Source organism: Nicotiana sylvestris, chromosome 3 (genome assembly GCF_000393655.2).
Source record: "Nicotiana sylvestris chromosome 3, ASM39365v2, whole genome shotgun sequence".
NCBI classification, from domain to species: domain Eukaryota; kingdom Viridiplantae; phylum Streptophyta; class Magnoliopsida; order Solanales; family Solanaceae; genus Nicotiana; species Nicotiana sylvestris.
In genome coordinates, this window is record NC_091059.1 from 215952519 (window position 1) to 215969783 (window position 17265).

Here is a 17265-nt window from a genome sequence, read left to right on the forward strand (position 1 = left end):
ATTCCAACTTTGTTTTAAAAAATTACCCAATGGTGAGAATCTTATAAACACCTATCCAATGCAGGAAATATAATTTTTATATTATTAAAATTAGAAATAGATTTATAATAAAAGTTCTAAAGATGAACTATTTATAGTTTGATAATGTTAAATTATAAATATAAAAAATTATTTCACTAATAATAAGCATAACTCAAAAAGCTATATAAACAACAGAAAAATGTGGAGGTGGAGCTAAAGGAAGACAAAAGGGTTCAATTGGATCCTCATGGCAGAAAATTGGATGGTACAAATAGGAAAAATATTTTTTTTTAGTTTTATATAAAGTTTTTGAGTCTCTTTGACATAAATAAATATGCTATAATAAAGGGAGTTCACAATTAATTTAAGACACAATTTTAAATCATGGATGTTAGATTTTAATATGTTTTTAATCCTCTTATATGAGTTTGTGACTTCATCATCAAGAAAATGTACTTAAATATATACTTAATACATATTAAAATAATAATCATAAAAATAACAATTACTTTTTAGCAAATTCATAATATGAATATTCTATTTATAGTATTAGTTAACTTAAACTTCAATATATCATAAGGTATAACATAATTTAAATCATAGGTAAAATATTATATATAATAAAAAAAAAAGTCTTACATGAAGGAGTGAATTGAAAATGACAAGGGCAAAATAGATAACGTGTAAGACAGAGGAAGTAGAATGTCAATTTTTCATAGTTAGAGATTTAGATGAGAAGTTTAATTTTTAAAATAAACTTGAGAAACATAAATAATTTTCACCAAAATCTAAAAAGTATTAGATCGAAATCTATATTTTATAATATCTGTATTTTAATATTTAGTTAAATAACAAGTTTTATTGTATGAAGCCTGTTTGTTGGTGTAAATAATAGTGAGACAATAAATTATATATGTTAGATCTTTAAAATTTATGATATTTTTCTTTAAATATACGTCGCACAAAAAAAAAACTTTAAAAAAAGGCAATTTTATGGAGATATTACTTGCTCAAAGTATCATAATTATTAATCTAGTGATCAGGAAAGAAAAATTAACAGAAAAAGAAAATTTCTATTTTGGTTTTGGTTTTGGGAGAACTAAATTGTCAAGCCGAACGGGAAACCTGAAAATTGAAAGAAAAATTGAAAGTTAGCAACTTGTTACTTGTTAATTAATTTCCTGAAAGAGATTTCACAAAAATATCCGGGGAAAAAAAAAGTTTCTCCAAATATCATTTAATTATTTATCTAAGAACTTTCCTACCTACAATTTAAGCTAGAATAGGAAAATAAAAAGAAAAAAGAAAAAATCAACACCAGCGGCTTCTCTCTCTCACACATACACAAAGTCGCATACCCAGAAAAAAGAAACAATCTTTGTGTTGCAGAAGTTAAGGTAAAGCTTCCATAATTCACACAATCCACAGAGCCTCCATTAAACATTCAATTCATGGCATCCTCTGCTATATTCCACTTTCTACCATCATCATCTTCTTCCTTGACTTCTCTTTCCTTCAGAAACAGCAGAACCCATTTATCTCAAACCCCAAATTTTTACAAGCCCCTTTTAGTCAAAGCTTCTACTTCTGTCGATTTTTCTTCCCCCTCTAAATCACCTACATCGTCAAAGGTAAGACCTTTTTCTCAATCATCGGTTTCTAGTTGCTTCTCCTAAATTTGGTGAAAAACTGTTTATCTCATAATCATTCGTTGCTCTTTTTTTTTCAGAATAATAACTGGCTATGGAAATACAAGGACAATTCTGTGAATATTTATTATGAGAAACACGACAAGGGAAGCGATGAGCCTTGTAAGAATGTTTTGCTGATTCCCACTATTTCAGATGTTAGTACTGTGGAGGAATGGAGATCAGTGGCTAAAGACATTGCTGGACGAAGTGGTAAAGTTAATTATAGAACTACCATTGTAGATTGGCCTGGTTTAGGCTACTCTGATAGACCCAAGCTTGATTACAATGCTGATGTCATGGAAAAATTCTTGGTCGACTTCATTAATGCTCCTAATAGTCCAGTGAACAATTCGGGTAAGCTAAAAGAGCCTTCTTGATATATTTTCTGGATAAATTATGAGTACAATTTCTAATTTTGCACTCTTTGCATACCCTATTGATAGTGAAATTACTCCTTTTTGCCTGTGGATATATGCTTAATTTGCCAAATCATATGTATCAGCGTGTCGCTTTTTTTGTTGTTGTTGATGTCATATGTTGTCCTACATAAATAAAGATTACAACAGAAATTTCTTTTGAGTTAATTTGTGAGGTACTCTCTTGAGAAGAAGATCCTAAGGAGCAATAAATCCAGAAATAGAGATGTCGAACTTACCTATACTAGGACATATTCCCAAAAATTTTGTGAAGCTGGTAAAAATGAATGAACTGGAGAAGAGACCACAACAATGATCAAGATGTTGCCGAGACTAGTGTTACTAAAGAGAAGGATAACACCAATCTTCTTTTTGTGATGGATGATTGTGCTTGATCGGATGATGAATGAATAATAGATATAGGTTGTTCTTACTATATGTCTCCTTATTGATACTGGTTTAGCCAATATGAACCTGTTAGTAGCGGCAGAGTTTTGCTTGGAAACGACTTCCCAACCAAAACTATTAGTACGAATTAATATGGTGAAAATATTGACGTGAGTTTGACATATTTTTGGACTCAAGGGAAGATTTCATCTCTCTGGATACCCTCGATTCTAATAGGTGCAAGTTTTTGGCCAAAGGTGTTGTGAAGGTCATGAAGGAGGACTTATTCATGACGAAGGCCAGAAAAGTCGAAAGTCTTAACTGTTTTATAATGCCCCTGTGTTATATGAATTGCTACAGGCTTTTCTTCTTAGCCTGATTATGAAATTATAACATTGGGATATATGAGGTTCAGACATATGAGCAAGAAGGTGCTAATTTGTGTGGAGCAAATGTGAACTTCTTTGCGAGCAAATTACAAGAAAGGTAGAGCTTTGTGAGCTGTGCATCTGAAAATCAAGGGAGTCCTAATTTTAGTATTAGTATTCATAAAACAAACGGTACGCTAGACCCAGTGTTGTGAAGAGCGTGAAGCAAGGAAAAGCGACAAGCCCCTTTTCGCTTAAAGCGAGAAGCGAAGCGCTCGCTTTTTTGAAGTGAAGCGGAATTTAAAAAAAAAATTAAAATTAAATACCGCATAGACCACACATGTAATTGTAAGCAAATGTTCAATACTTCAATGTAAAAACTAAAGAGTAGCATCAATTAAAGCAAAAAATAAGCATCCTATTCTTCTACAAGATTAAATGAAATGAAAAAACGGCAGTAAGTATACAGAGAAATGGCAGTAACTGAAATGAAAAAAATTGGGCAGCATTGAAGAAGAAGAAGAAGAAGAAGAAGAAGGGAAAAACAATTTGCCAGCATTTCGCTGCAAGAACACATTATTTGTTAATCTTTTATACGATTGCTCAACGGGAAAAAAAAAGTTTAGGTATAAACACCGACCATATACAGTCCTAACTAACAATTAGGTACTAACTTCCTAAATTAACTATAACATACCACAACTTTCAATATGTACACTAAGGTCCATACCACTAACTAACTAACTAACATTTATATACACCAATACTCCCTCTCAAGATGAAGGGTGTAAGATGTTTAACACGCCCAGCTTGCCAAGGAGGAACTGATGTTGAGGTGATGCCAAACCTTTGGTGAGGATGTCAGCTTGCTGATTTGTAGTAGAAACATATTGTGTTTGCAAAATCCCTTGTTTGAGTTTCTCCTGGATGAAATGAAAGTCTATCTCTATGTGCTTTGTGCGCTCCTGAAAGATAGGATTAGCAGCTATTTGCATTGCTGCTTTGCTGTCTGTACAAGATAACAGGCTGATGAATTGGAGTCCCTAGCTCTGCAAAATAAGCCTCGTAGCCACACTATCTCAGCTACAGCAGATGTCATGCTTCTGTATTCAGCTTCAGCATTGCTATGAGATACTGGATGTTGTTTCTTGGACTTCCAAGAGATTAAAAGGTCACCAAACTTAACCATATAACCACTAACAGATCTTCTGCTTATAGGACAGGCTGCCCAGTCGGAATCACAAAAACCAACTAAGGCATTAGTTGGCCCTCGTCTCATAATCACCCCCATTCCTGGTGCCAGTTTGAGATATCTCACTACACGAATGGCTGCATCCATGTGAGACTTTTTTGGAGTCTGCATAAACTGACTCAGAGTTTGCACTGCATAACTGATGTCTGGCCTTATAACTGTGTGGTACTGGAGTTTTCCTATGAGCTTCTGATATCCTGTGACATCCACCAAAGGATCAGGTACCTTGCTCCCAACTCCTTTGTCAAATTCTAGTGAGGTGAGCTTCTGATTAAGTTCTAGGGGTGTAAGAGCAGGTTTTGCACCACTCAATCCCAACTCTGAAATAAACTCCAAAGTATACTTCCTCTGGTTAAGAAGGATTCCTTGGTGAGATCTCAAGACTTTAATGCCTAGGAAGTATCTAAGCTCACCTAGATGTTTGACTTTGAACTGCTTGTGCAATACTGATTTTGCTTCATTAATGAGTTCAATGCTGCTTCCGAGCAATAGTAAATCATCCACATAGATCAAAATGATAACAATCCCATTCCCAGATTTCTTGGTGAATAAGGAGTAGTCATATACACTTTGACTGAAGCCTGCACCGAGCAAAACTTCTGTAAGTTTAAGGTTCCAATGTCTTGATGCCTGCTTAAGGCCATACAGTGATTTCAGCAACCTACAGACTTTTGTCTCCCCCTGTCTCTAAAAACCTTGAGGCAAGTCCATATAGACTTCCTCATGTAAGTCACCTTGCAAAAAAGCATCGTATACATCCATTTGATAAAGACCCCAGTCCTTAGAGGCTGCTAGTGCTATCACTGATTTGACTGTCACCATTTTTGCACTGTTAAAAAGGTTTCATGCTTCTTGTTGATTATATCCTTTGGCAACAGGTCAAGCATTAAATCTTTCCACCTCTCCATTAGACTTGTACTTGATTTTGTAGACCCATTTTGAGCCGATAGAGGACTTCCCAGGGGGCAGGTCCACCACCTCCCAGGTCTTGTTGTCCTCTAAAGCCTCAATCTCTTGTTTCATAGCCTGTATCCGTCTGTCATCCTTCACTCATCCTTCACTGCTTCATTGAAGCTATGTGGTTCTGTGATTGTTGAGAAGGCCATGATGTAATCTTTGTATCTCTGTGTGACATTGTCATAGGATAGGAAATTGGATATTGGATAAGGACAATGAGAATCCTTTTTGCTAGCAACAAGATAGTCCTGCATCCAGATGGGAGGATGCTTTGTTCTAGTTGACTGCCTAGTGAGGACAGTGAAAGTAGGATCAGTGGTTCTCATTGGTGCCATAGGAAGTTCAGCTGGTGCATCTTGTTCAAGAATTGCTGGATCAGCATCACCTGATGCAGCTTCTTGATCAGCTATACCTTCATTACCAGCTGCATCAGAAACTGCATCTGCATCAAAAATTGCATCTGCTTGATTGGGTTCTTGGCTTATTGATATTGAGAGATCTGCATGCTCCCCCTGTTCAGTTGTGACCTATGATCCTACTGAATCCATAGTGATCATCTCTTCCCTTTGTAATGTCTCAAAGATATCAGCTATGTGATTTGAGAATTGATAAGTGGAAACAGGCTGCTGCTGCTGTGCTGTAATAAAAGGAAATATAGATTTCCTGAATATGACATCCCTGCTGACAAAAAAAGAGTTAGTAGCCCTATCAAACAGTCTATAACCCTCTGAGTAGTGGAATACCCCATTAGGACAGCTTCCCTAGCTCTAGGTCCAAATTTGTCTTCCTTCACCACATTTGTAGCATAGCACAAACAACAAAAAATTCTCAGATGTGCTAGTGAGGGTTGCCTTCCATAAGCAACTCAAAAGGACTCTTACCACCTAGCGCTCTAGTAGGAAGTCTGTTTATAAGATAAACATCTGTTTGCAGACTTTCCCCCCAAAACTTGCTTGGTATCCCAGCCTGAAACTTCAGTGCTCTAGCAGTGTCTAAGATGTGTCTGTGTTTTCTCTCATCCGCCCCATTTTGTTGTGGGGTGTGCACACAACTACTCTGGTGAATTACCCCATGAGTCTGTAAGAATGCAGTCCACTGATGGTTAAAGAATTCTCTGCCATTATCTGTCCTAACCACCTTAACACAAGTGCCAAACTGAGTCTGTACCATACAAAAGAACTGTTTCAAAAATATGATTATTTCACTTTTCAGCTGCATAAGAAATCCAAGTTGCTCTAGTATAGTCATCCACAACTCTAAGAAAGTAATGTTTATTATCATGTGTAGCAACCTTATAGGGCCCCATACATCCATGTGAACAAGTTGAAATGGCTTAGTACTTAGGTGCTCACTAACAGGAAAACTCAATCTATGTTGCTTAGCCAATAGACAAATAGAACATTAATTTGTACTGTATTGTCTACTTTATTATGCAAAAAAGAGACATGTTGCATCACTGGCAATGAAGGATGTCCTAATCTCCGGTGCCAAAGCTCTCCTGAATCTTTATTCTTCTCCAATGAACTGACATGAGCAGTTTTTTGTTCCGTTCCTTTTCCTTTCAGCAGATATAGTTCACCAGTTTCCTTACCAATCCCCTTGACCCTGCCACTATAAAGGTCCTGAAGACACATAGTTTTGGCAGGAAGAGAGCACCACATTGTAAGTCCCTTGTTAACTTTGAAACTGACATTAAGTTAAACTTTAAGTCAGGAACATACAATACATTTTCAAGCTTAGTATCTGCTGAAAATTGTGTACTACCAATGTGTAACATTAGTACTGTCTCCATTCGGTAATCACACCTTTTCTCTTTTACAACTATCCACATTCTTAACATCATTCAATAATTCTAGTGAAGATGCTATGTGGTGTGAGGCCCCGAGTCCACTATCCAGTTGTCATTATAGACACTTGATGCAAGAGTCACAAATATTACCTGCCATATTAGCTTGTGTCTGATTGTGTGTGCATCCATATTGAGTAAGTGAAGTATCTGTTGGTACTGTGCCTCAATGAAGAAAAAGTCTCCCTTCTGTTATGTTACTCTCTGTGAATTAGAAGTTGCTGGTCCCTTCCACATTGTTGACTGTAGTGAAAGGTCCTTTAGGCCTATAATCTCTAGCCTAATGTCCCTTCTTTCCTTTGAAATCTTCAAGATAACCAATGATTTTGAAATAATTCGCCTTAGTGTGCCCTTTCATATGGCAATGTTCACACTGTAGGAATTGCTTCTTCCCTCGAAAACCTTGACCTCTTCCAACTTGCATTGCCATAGGATCTACCTTTTCTGCCGTTGCACTACCACCCATAGACTGTTGGCTTTCGTCTTGTGTGATCATAGCAAATACTTGGTTAAGAGTAGGTTCAGTTGTCTTCATCAAAATCTGTCTTCGAGCTTGGTATAGGTATCGTTCAGGCGATCCAAAAACTGCATCAACCTATTTTGATCTAAATGCACAACATATCCTTTGATTTCACACATCCACAGTTTGGGAAAGGCACAAGTACGTCATATTCTGCCCATAGCACCTTCAATTTTGTGAAATATACAACCACAGAGTCGGATCCCTGTGACAGTCTCGAGATTCCTCTGTGTAATTGAAAGATCCTTACTCGTTTCACCTTATCAAATCGCTCCTTAATATCCTCGCACACTGAATGTACATCTAATGCATAAATGATTCCACTCAGTAGATCCTTCGATACAGAGTTCATAATCCACGAGTGCACTATCGTATTGCTTGTCTTCCATTCCTCATGGAGATCATCTTCAAGTGATGCTTTAATGCACGTTCCAGTAATGAACCCTAATTACGCTTTGCTTTGAAAGCAAGGCGTATAGATCTACTCCACAGACCATAGTTCTCAGAACTGTAAGTTAGATTGGAATTAGCACCGATCCTGGAGTGTTGGAGGGTTGTAGGAACAAAGGATGTTAGCACCGACACCTTTTGGATTGGAATTAGCACCGACACCTTAGATGGATGTTAGTGGAGGAAAACTAGAACCAAGAACCAAAAATTGTAGTTTCTTTGGTTATGTATTTTGGGGTGGGAGTGCATAGCTTGCGGTGTCCTGGTCCTATATCTCCAAATTTGTTAAGAGTAGAAATGTTATGTTAGTTCTGCCAAATCTCTTAAGGTCATGCAGAGCGGGGTTCATCTATTGCCTTTGAGACCTATCAGGTATATAGTTTATCAAAGAAAGTGGAGACTGAAGTTTACAATCCACAGCTTTCATGAAGAGCAAAAGGTGTCGTCAGTTGGGTGACCAGTCCCAGGGGGTTGTCCATTGCACCGAGAAACTTGTAAGGTAACATGGACACATCCAAAGCGCCGTGAGCCATAACTGGAAATGGGTCTACTGTTTAACACCCCCCCACACCCCCCACCCCACCCCACCCCCGTTCTGCTGCTAACTCTGTGTGTGTGTGTTTGCCTGTGAGATTTTTCAGCTTTGTTTGCCCTCTGCATCTGGAAATGATTTTTCAAGTTCCTTAATTTTGGTAAAGATATCTCATCTTTTATTTTCTTAGGAGTTCTCTTGTTAATAATTTCAAATGAATATATTAGATAAGGACTTGGTGGTGTTTGGAGGAGGACATGCTGCTACAATAGCAGTTCGTGCTGCAAAGAAGGGCTTGGTGAAGCCAACAGCGATTGCTGCTATTGCTCCCACCTGGGCTGGTCCACTTCCTATTGTTTTTGGAAGAGATTCCAGCATGGAAACGAGGTACGCATAGATCTTTCCTTCCGTTGCACTTTTCTTGACCTTTTTATTTAACTGAGAGCTCAGCAGCTTGCTAAATAATGCCCATTACAGGGCTAGGCCCAATATAGAGAACAAAAGGACTACAAGATTCGGAAGTTTAAGCAGACATTATTTCAGTTTTTGTAGGAAAAAAGCAAATGACATGAGAGTCTCCTGCATAGTAATCCATTGGATAACACAATCAGCACTCCACCTTTCAAAATATGAAATTTTCATCCGAAAAAAATAACAATAGTATTCAAGATTTTTCACCATATTTGCAGAAATGATATTACACTATTTCGTGATTTGATATTTCATTCTCATTTTCTACAGGTATGGTCTCCTTAGAGGGACATTAAGGGCCCCTGCTGTTGGTTGGATGATGTATAATGTACTTGTCAGCAATGAGAAATCAATACAATCACAATATAAGTCCCATGTTTATTCAGATCCCGAAAAGGTAACTCCAGATATCATCGAGAGCCGATACGCACTCACAAAGCGGCAAGGTGCTCGCTATGTGCCTGCTGCTTTCTTGACTGGTTTGCTTGACCCGGTAAAATCCAGGGAGGAATTTGTCCAACTATTTGCTGAGTTGGAGGGTAGGATACCGGTTCTAGTTCTGGCAACCGCAGGTTCTCCGAAGAGGTCGAAAGCAGAGATGGAAGCACTTAGGGAGGCCAAAGGGGTGAGCAAGTATATCGAAGTGCCAGGTGCTCTCCTTCCCCAGGAAGAGTATCCTGAAATAGTTGCAGAACAGCTTTACAGGTTTCTGCAAGAGAAGTTTGAGCTTTAGGCTTAAAAATGGTTATCAGCTCAAGTAGTCAAAGGTACAGAATTTTCCCATGGACAACAGTGAGGTTAAGTGGTTAAATTTGGAAGTATGAGATGACAGTATCAGTGGCTTTATACATGATAATTCTGCTGATTTGAAGAATGTATGAATTTGTATCTATATTGATAGAGGTTTTCCTCCTCTTAAACCAAACCTAGAATCACAGAAAGTTGAGTGCTAAACCAATCTAAGACAAACGATGTTCTTATTCAATTTGTTGCTACAGCAGTTTTATAGTTTTCTTTTTTATTACAGATACATTGGTTATTTAGCTACTCTTCATGGCCTTCTATGAGGAACTAAATGTTACATTGATCTTTTGGCTCATCATACGATTGAGGTCAACTTTGATATTTAGCGGGTCAGTTTGACTTGAATTGAAATGCGGAATGAATGTGATTAAGGTGTTTGCTAAATATAATTTTGCTGCAACACCTTTTCCAGAGGAGCATTCTTGTAGTCTTTTTGTAAATTTGTTTTGAAAAGATATGATAGCTTCTTTGATCATATTGGATTTGTTTAACCTGGAGAAATTCCAGTAATGCTTTTAGAACTGAGATTATAGTTCCATGTGAACTTTTATCTCTTAACCGTGTTTTCATAACCTTTTGTCGCTATGTTTGAGAGTGTCTCATCTAAAGAGTTGATTGTATTCCTAAAATTCGGTTCACAGCTTATATATCATATCAACCATGATTTTCTCATTTTGAGAGCAATAGAGATACAAACATTATGAAGTTCTACAGTTCATATTGACATTTGGATCATATAGATTTTTAATTTACTCCAGTCAGATACATATTTTTCGTCGTTTAATCATAAAACAAGATAGTTTTATCCATGAAGCACCATAAGCCATGTTAAAAAATAATATTAATACAGCCTTCTCATTCTGCTATTACAGGATAAAATGATCCTGCTTTTCGGACTTTTTATCCTACTTGGCCTGCATCTTTCTGTCTCTAATACGGAGGAGTAGATATATATGTTTCTCTATGCCATAAATGAAGGGCAGAAAATATTGGAAAAGCTGCCATCTGTGAGTTGCAATAGTAATGGTACAACTTTAATTTAATTGGAGGCTAATAAGGTGCAACGCGTCCTTGATATATTTAAAGCTTTAAAGAGACTTGAAATGTATAAATGTCTCGTTTGATTACTACTATTATTACTTACTACTAGTAGTATCTTTTCTGGAATAGACAATGGACCAATCATTAACGTGATGCAATAGATTTTTTCTTTACAGGTGTTCATTCGTAGATTCCACTAGTTGTTTGTATAGAATTCTTTCTACATCTTCAAGATCAACACGTCAATATGGCACTACTTTTTCTGAACAATACACTTTTTAAATGTCTTTATCTCTTTTGATGAATGTAAAGGTAGATGAGTGACTTTTGTTTACGGTAGAAATACTCGAGAACAACAATAATAATAAACTCAGTATAATTCCACAACGTGAAGAAGTAGTAATACTCGAACTTGGACACAAGGAAAATGATAGCTTGCAATTTACCTTTCCTAAACCTGAGCTCATTCTGACTGGATCCAATATGATTCATGCAAATATTAGACAAACGTAGGATCATAACTCAGTTATTGATTCAGTTCATCGTAATCTATAAAATTCTGATCCAACACGACTACTTGTTACCTTTAATAACAGTAAAAAAATCCTTTTGCCCAGCACAAAATTGAGCTACAATAGCCCTTCGCCATTATTCCAAGTGACAAGAAATCCAGCCCCATTTTTTAGGCAGATGCCATTTGCACCGAAAGCCTCACTAGGAACAAGCTATTTTGCTTGTCAATCAAAACCTACCCTGCGTTTTATTTTTAATTGAGGAAAGACTTTAACATTAGGCCCAGTCTATATAACTAGTAACTTTTACCTGATTAGTTTTCTAGGTAACATGTGTTTGGGTTGAAATTGAAAATATTTAATCGCGCTATTGTATATGGAATAATAAGATACTTGCACATGTCGACGTTTAAGAACCACTATGGTCTTGTTTCAATAAATCAAATAATTAGCTAAGGGATAATCTTAAATCTACCTGAAACTTTAGGTCAACTGTATAAATTTTCTATATCTGTTTCGCTCTAATTCATATTCATCCAATCCGAAAAGAATTTTAATTAGAATATATAAATGAAAAAAAGAAAAGGATAGAAATAATCATCTAATCACGAGAAGAACTAAAAGCTCATCACACCATTTTTTGGTGTAGAAAGATAGTAGTTGGGCACTCTCTAATGATTGGGTTCCAAATTCCAATTTTGTAGGAATTCATAATATATTATTGTTGTTTATATTTCAATACTTCACATATTTTATTAAAATTGACATATCGATATTATCTAATATTATCGTGTACTGTCACCTACGCCACGTACCAAACTTATCCCCACATCATTACGAAAAAAGAAAAAGAAGCAAATCGAGAAATTTTGCCTCAAATAAATTAGCTCGCAGAGGTTTGACTTTTTGATGGCCATACATAAAATTAAATACTCTTTTCATACGTTAAACACAAGTCAACACTTGACACCCCTCACACTACAAAACGTTTCCATCCACATTCAATCATTTGTCGGGAGGGGTCGCTACGTGGCATGCATTCACGTGGGCAGAGACAGGTGTCGAATTACTAGAAGTTCCCAAAACTGGACTAAGCCCACTTTAAATTCTTCGGTGATTTGACAACAAAGGGTTAGTAGAATCAGGCCCATCTAAAAGGAATTCTAATTTTGTTGGTGGGCTCCACTTTTAACTAACAGCCCAAACATGCTTTACGTGTCCCTTCCGTTGACGGCTTCTTTGCAAATAAAAGCGCCGGTTATTATGTGTCGCGTCGCCATACAGTTACAGATTATTTGGATGGTTGTTTCATATTGTTTCGTAATAATATGTTGTATCGTATTATATTATATTGTATTATTTATCGAATACGATATTTGGTAGATTGTATTATTTACCGTCGTTTCATAATGACACACATCAGCAATATAAAGAAAAAATTTACATAGATTACAAAATAAACTTATTATATGAAAGATATGATAAAGGATAAATAGGAATATTTAATAATAAGAAAGGCAAGAAGAGAGAAAAACACAATATAGCGATGATGTATGGGTCAAAATCTGATCAAAGGAATTCTACTTAAAGAAGAGCAACCACAAAGCAACCAAGCCGGAGTCGCGTGTAGGAAGCGATATGCCGGCAAGTGATTTAGCTACGGTTGAGGTCGAGCACTCGATTCGGTCCAAACGGCCAGTTCAACAGTTAGATATTCTAGAGGAATATTCTATGGGATATTCCAAGAACTTAGGTACTCCGGTTAAGGACCACTGGGTAAGGAAAGTATTTGGTATAAATATCATGAGAAAGTGTGACATAAAGGAGAGGAGCATATACACACACAACAATATATACATCCCTAAAAAGAGAAAGATGCTCCCAAACCTCAGGCTCCTGACCGAGAAAAGAGATGAGAGCTTAGAATCTCAATATGCATATTTAATTCTATTTATTCAAACGGACGGAGGGCATTCTTGTCTGAGCATGGTGATTCTTTTCCTTTATGTATTCTTCATTATCATTTGATACTATTAGAGCAATTATCTATTTCTTACATTGTGAGAGTCGATCGCTGTTGTAATCAAAATTTATGTTTAGTTGTGCTTGTTCATTCCTATCATTTATCTCAGATCTGGAATTAATTATTTCTGGCTAGAATTTACCCCAAATCTTCTTATTAAATCGATTTAACTAAAACGGTCTAATACTTTTTAGTCAAACAATTTGGCGCCGTCTGTAGGGATTTTTCTAGCCAAATTTTTAATTTACTCTAGATCTAATGTCAGTCAGAGTTCCACTTCCCGTCTGTTGTAGCCTCGCCCACTCATTACAAACACCAACTTAAGAATTTGTAGGCAAGCTTTTGAAATAACCGAACCAACCAAGGTCAGATCTTTGCATGAAATCGAAGCTATGTTTGATATCTATACGAAAGCCACATCTTGCTGTAGTGATGGGTTTGGTACGTCCTGAGTATGAGTTATCAAAGTAGGATTATGGACACTATGCACTGAGCACGTCCACAATCCTACTGGCTATATTTACGTTAGATGCTAATCTATACTTCGTGCACACTGCCTCCTCTCTTGGGAAGGGACGATAGCCTATTGTATAATTGTTGAAATAACAAGTCTGTCTTGCCCGTATATACGGAGTATAACTTATGTTTCCCTTATTCTTGTGCATCTGGGACTGGATCGGACCGAGACTCGAACTCGAGACTCCAACGGGCAAAGTAAGTTGTCAACCCATAAGATCCCCAGACTCGACTAACGGTGAAGCTAAGAACGGATCTAAGATCAAAATCTAAAGCCACCATTCGAGTACAGGGCGAAATGAGTCGTTCTATAGCGCCCCTCTCCTCGTGCCAACCAATCAGGTCAAGGTAACAAGCGATTTCGTTTGGGTTTAACTTGTTATTTTTCTTTTTGGACGGGGATAAGAACAGGAACATTCTCCCAGATGCGCGAACAAGGAACAAACGCCGTCAAAACAATGCACTAGGAAAATTCTCCCCCCCAACCCCCAACGAGTTGATGCTTAACACCATAAAGGGAAAAATCTGTATAGACTGGGACTGGGTCACCAACCCAAAAAATATGCGAATCTCTCTAACAAGTCAGTGCTTAACGCCAAAAAGGGAAAAGACCTGTGTAGACTGGGACCGGGTCACCGGCGCAGAAAACATACGAATCTCTCCAGCATGCAGATAGAACACAAGTGCGTAAAACTCACCTACGTGCTCGCCAAAGCAACTGTGCAACGGTACAACTAGCTAATATTTGATCTCGTCCGTACATTAAGACATCCCGAACCTTGAACAAGACATTCATAGCCCCGCCTATCGACTACTTCTCTAGGCCGAGCAATGAAGGGACCAGGCAGATTGAGACTCCTCAAATGTACGCACGAATCGAATGGAAACATGTAATATTCTCCAATGAATAAACAAAGTGGTATGACATTCCTACACGACGCTAAATGTACACAACCACGCCAGCGCAAAGGAAATATACATTCAGTCTCACTTGAACTATTTTCTAAGTCTAAATTCGACCTCGCTCGAATTAGCAGGTCAAATTCGACCTCGCTCAAATTAGTAGAAAAAATTCGACCTCGCTCTAATTAGCAGGTCAAATTCGACCTCGCTCAAATTAACAAGTCTAAATTTGTCCTCACTCGAATTAGCAGGTCAAATTCGACCTCGCTCGAATTAACAAGTCTAAATTAGCAGACAAAATTTGACCTCGCTCGAATTAGCAGGTCAAATTCGACCTCGCTCGAATTAGCAGGTCAAATCTGACCTCGCTCGAGTTAACTACCAAAAGTGAGGGACTTATTATGAGAAAATCCAAGAAATTCGAAAAGAAAAAAAAGAAGGAAGGGCCAAAGGCATACAATCAAGGGCAAACCAACTATTTTATTCAAAGAAAAAATAATGTCTTACAAAGGACCAAAAAGGGTCCCCCACCCACCCAACTTAGTACAAAAAAAAATCTAAGTACAGGAGGAAAAAAAATATATACAAGAGCTTCATTTAGCATTATCCCCGTCCACGGCGTTATCTCTCCCTCCTCTTGGTTCAGCAGCATCACCTCCACCAGCACCCTCTCTATTAGAATGTTCCTCATCAAAGGCAAGCGCGTCCTCAGCCTCATCAACTCCACCGGCCTCCGGCGTCGCGGGATCATAACCACAGGCAAGCCGGGCCTCGCGTGCTTTAGCTCGAGCCTCTTTGAAAGCAAGCTCAGAGACATTCCCCCTGCCAACAAGCCCTTATATATGTCCCGCTGAGCCTCAGCGTGAACCCACATCTCGTACAAATGGCGAGGAACGTCAACAGAGGCAGGCGTAGGAGGAGTCGAAGCCAACAATTGCGCCTTCTCTACCTCAAGAGCAGTAACTTGATCACCCAGGCTCTAGACGTCCCTCTCAAGCTCGTCAATCCGCTCATCAAGTCGCGCCTCCCTCAGAACGGCCGTCTCCATCTCAGTGGCACGTTCGGACTGGAGAACGCGGATAGTACCTTCCAATGCCGCAGCCTTCGCCAAGGCTGCTACTCGAGCTCCTTCAACCCTCTCTAGCTCGGTCGCCTTCCCTTCCAATTCGGTCAACTTCTACGCCAATTCAACACTTAAACCGGCGACCCTAATATCACTCTGCTCAAGCTCCGCCTGCAGGGCCACTACCTTCGCATGAAGGTTAGCACACTCAGCTGCAACGCCCTTGCCCACTTGAGCTCTTCTTCCTTATCCCTAAGCAGTCCCTCGAGTTCGTTGCATCTGCTCATGGACCGCATCAGGTCCTCGTCCTTCTGTTCCAATTCCTTCAGAAGGGATTGAGGATTGCCGCCCGCCCTGAGTCGTGCATGCATCTCACGACACTTGTCATGAAATCGGTGGTATTTTGAAACCATTTTCTAAAAGATAAAAGCCTGCCTCTCCTCGCGGCAGATACTCTTTGTCTCCAAAATAAAGGTCTGAAGAAAGAAAAGAGAATAGAAAGAGAAAATTAGCAAGAGTAGGAGACGTAAAACGAAGAAAGCAATAGACTTACCCTCAAAGCCATTCCAGCTACGCCTCATGATAGGCCGACATCACTGATCTCCTGAAGGGACCTGCTTTTAGTAGTGGAACAAAGAAGGGAAAATTGAGGCACCAGGATCACCGTGTCCTCCAACAAGTCACACTTGGGGGCAATCTCGATCACACCGGAGCAATCATCCGTCCCCACCTCCACCCAAGTGAATCCATCCTCAAATATGTTTATGTCCTCGGGGTCAATATCTGAACTGGATTCGTAGTCATCTACGACTACGACCTTTGCCCTATCGCTAGTTGAAGAGGCAGCACGGGTCTGTTGCGAAGTCGATGGACCACACAGAATAATCACAGCAGCCTCTGAGTTCTGCCCTTTTACCATGGTAGATTCTTCCATACCGAAAACGGGCACCACCTCCACGCCTGCGGGGGGATACGGTCTCGTCACCTAAATTGGCATCACCAGCAGACTCAGGCACTGCCAACACGAGTTTGCTCCTCGAAGGCCCCCTGTCCTGGGTACCCCATCGGCCCTTATTCTTCGCCTCTTTAACGGAGCCTCTTCACCGTCGTCTTAAGACGACTCGTCCACCAGATGAACCATGGGAAGTGGAGCCTCAGCCTGATAAGCATCCTCACGATGGCCAAGCACTGGAGGGGTTGTAGTTTGTAAAACAGTAGCGGTCTGAATGCTCTCATGTGCAGTAGCAATCGGTGCAGGTCCGGTCGAGAGACTCGACTAACGGAAAGCATGCACTAGAGCCTTCGCCCTTCTCGTGCCCTATCGACCTACCAAAGAAGGAAGCTTAAACCAAAGAGTAAAACACAGAGCAAAGGGCAAAGCAACTAAAAGGAAGACGAGACGACTCACCAAATGAAGATCTATGCCCGAATCTCTCGTGGAACGGCGACCATTCATAATCCCCATTATATATGGCAAAACCTGGCTTACCCA

The 17265-nt window shown here is 38.9% G+C and overlaps 1 protein-coding gene across 1 annotated transcript; it reads left to right on the forward strand.

The window, feature by feature from the left end:
* Positions 1–1284: 1284 nt before the first annotated feature.
* Positions 1285–9896, forward strand: LOC104233849 (uncharacterized). Its single transcript, XM_009787296.2, has 4 exons — positions 1285–1652; positions 1751–2066; positions 8668–8827; positions 9182–9896. The coding sequence occupies exons 1-4, from the start codon at positions 1473–1475 to the stop codon at positions 9642–9644; spliced, it is 1119 nt and encodes a 372-aa protein (XP_009785598.1). The 5' UTR covers positions 1285–1472; the 3' UTR covers positions 9645–9896.
* Positions 9897–17265: the final 7369 nt, after the last annotated feature.

Excerpts from the sequence above, each read along its gene's own strand:
- LOC104233849 (XM_009787296.2), top strand. The coding sequence starts at position 1,473 with ATGGCATCCTCTGCTATATTCCACTTTCTACCATCATCATCTTCTTCC. Across the intron at positions 2,067-8,667 it reads TAGTCCAGTGAACAATTCGG|ATAAGGACTTGGTGGTGTTT; the intron begins GTAAGCTAAAAG and ends TGAATATATTAG. Across the intron at positions 8,828-9,181 it reads GATTCCAGCATGGAAACGAG|GTATGGTCTCCTTAGAGGGA; the intron begins GTACGCATAGAT and ends CATTTTCTACAG.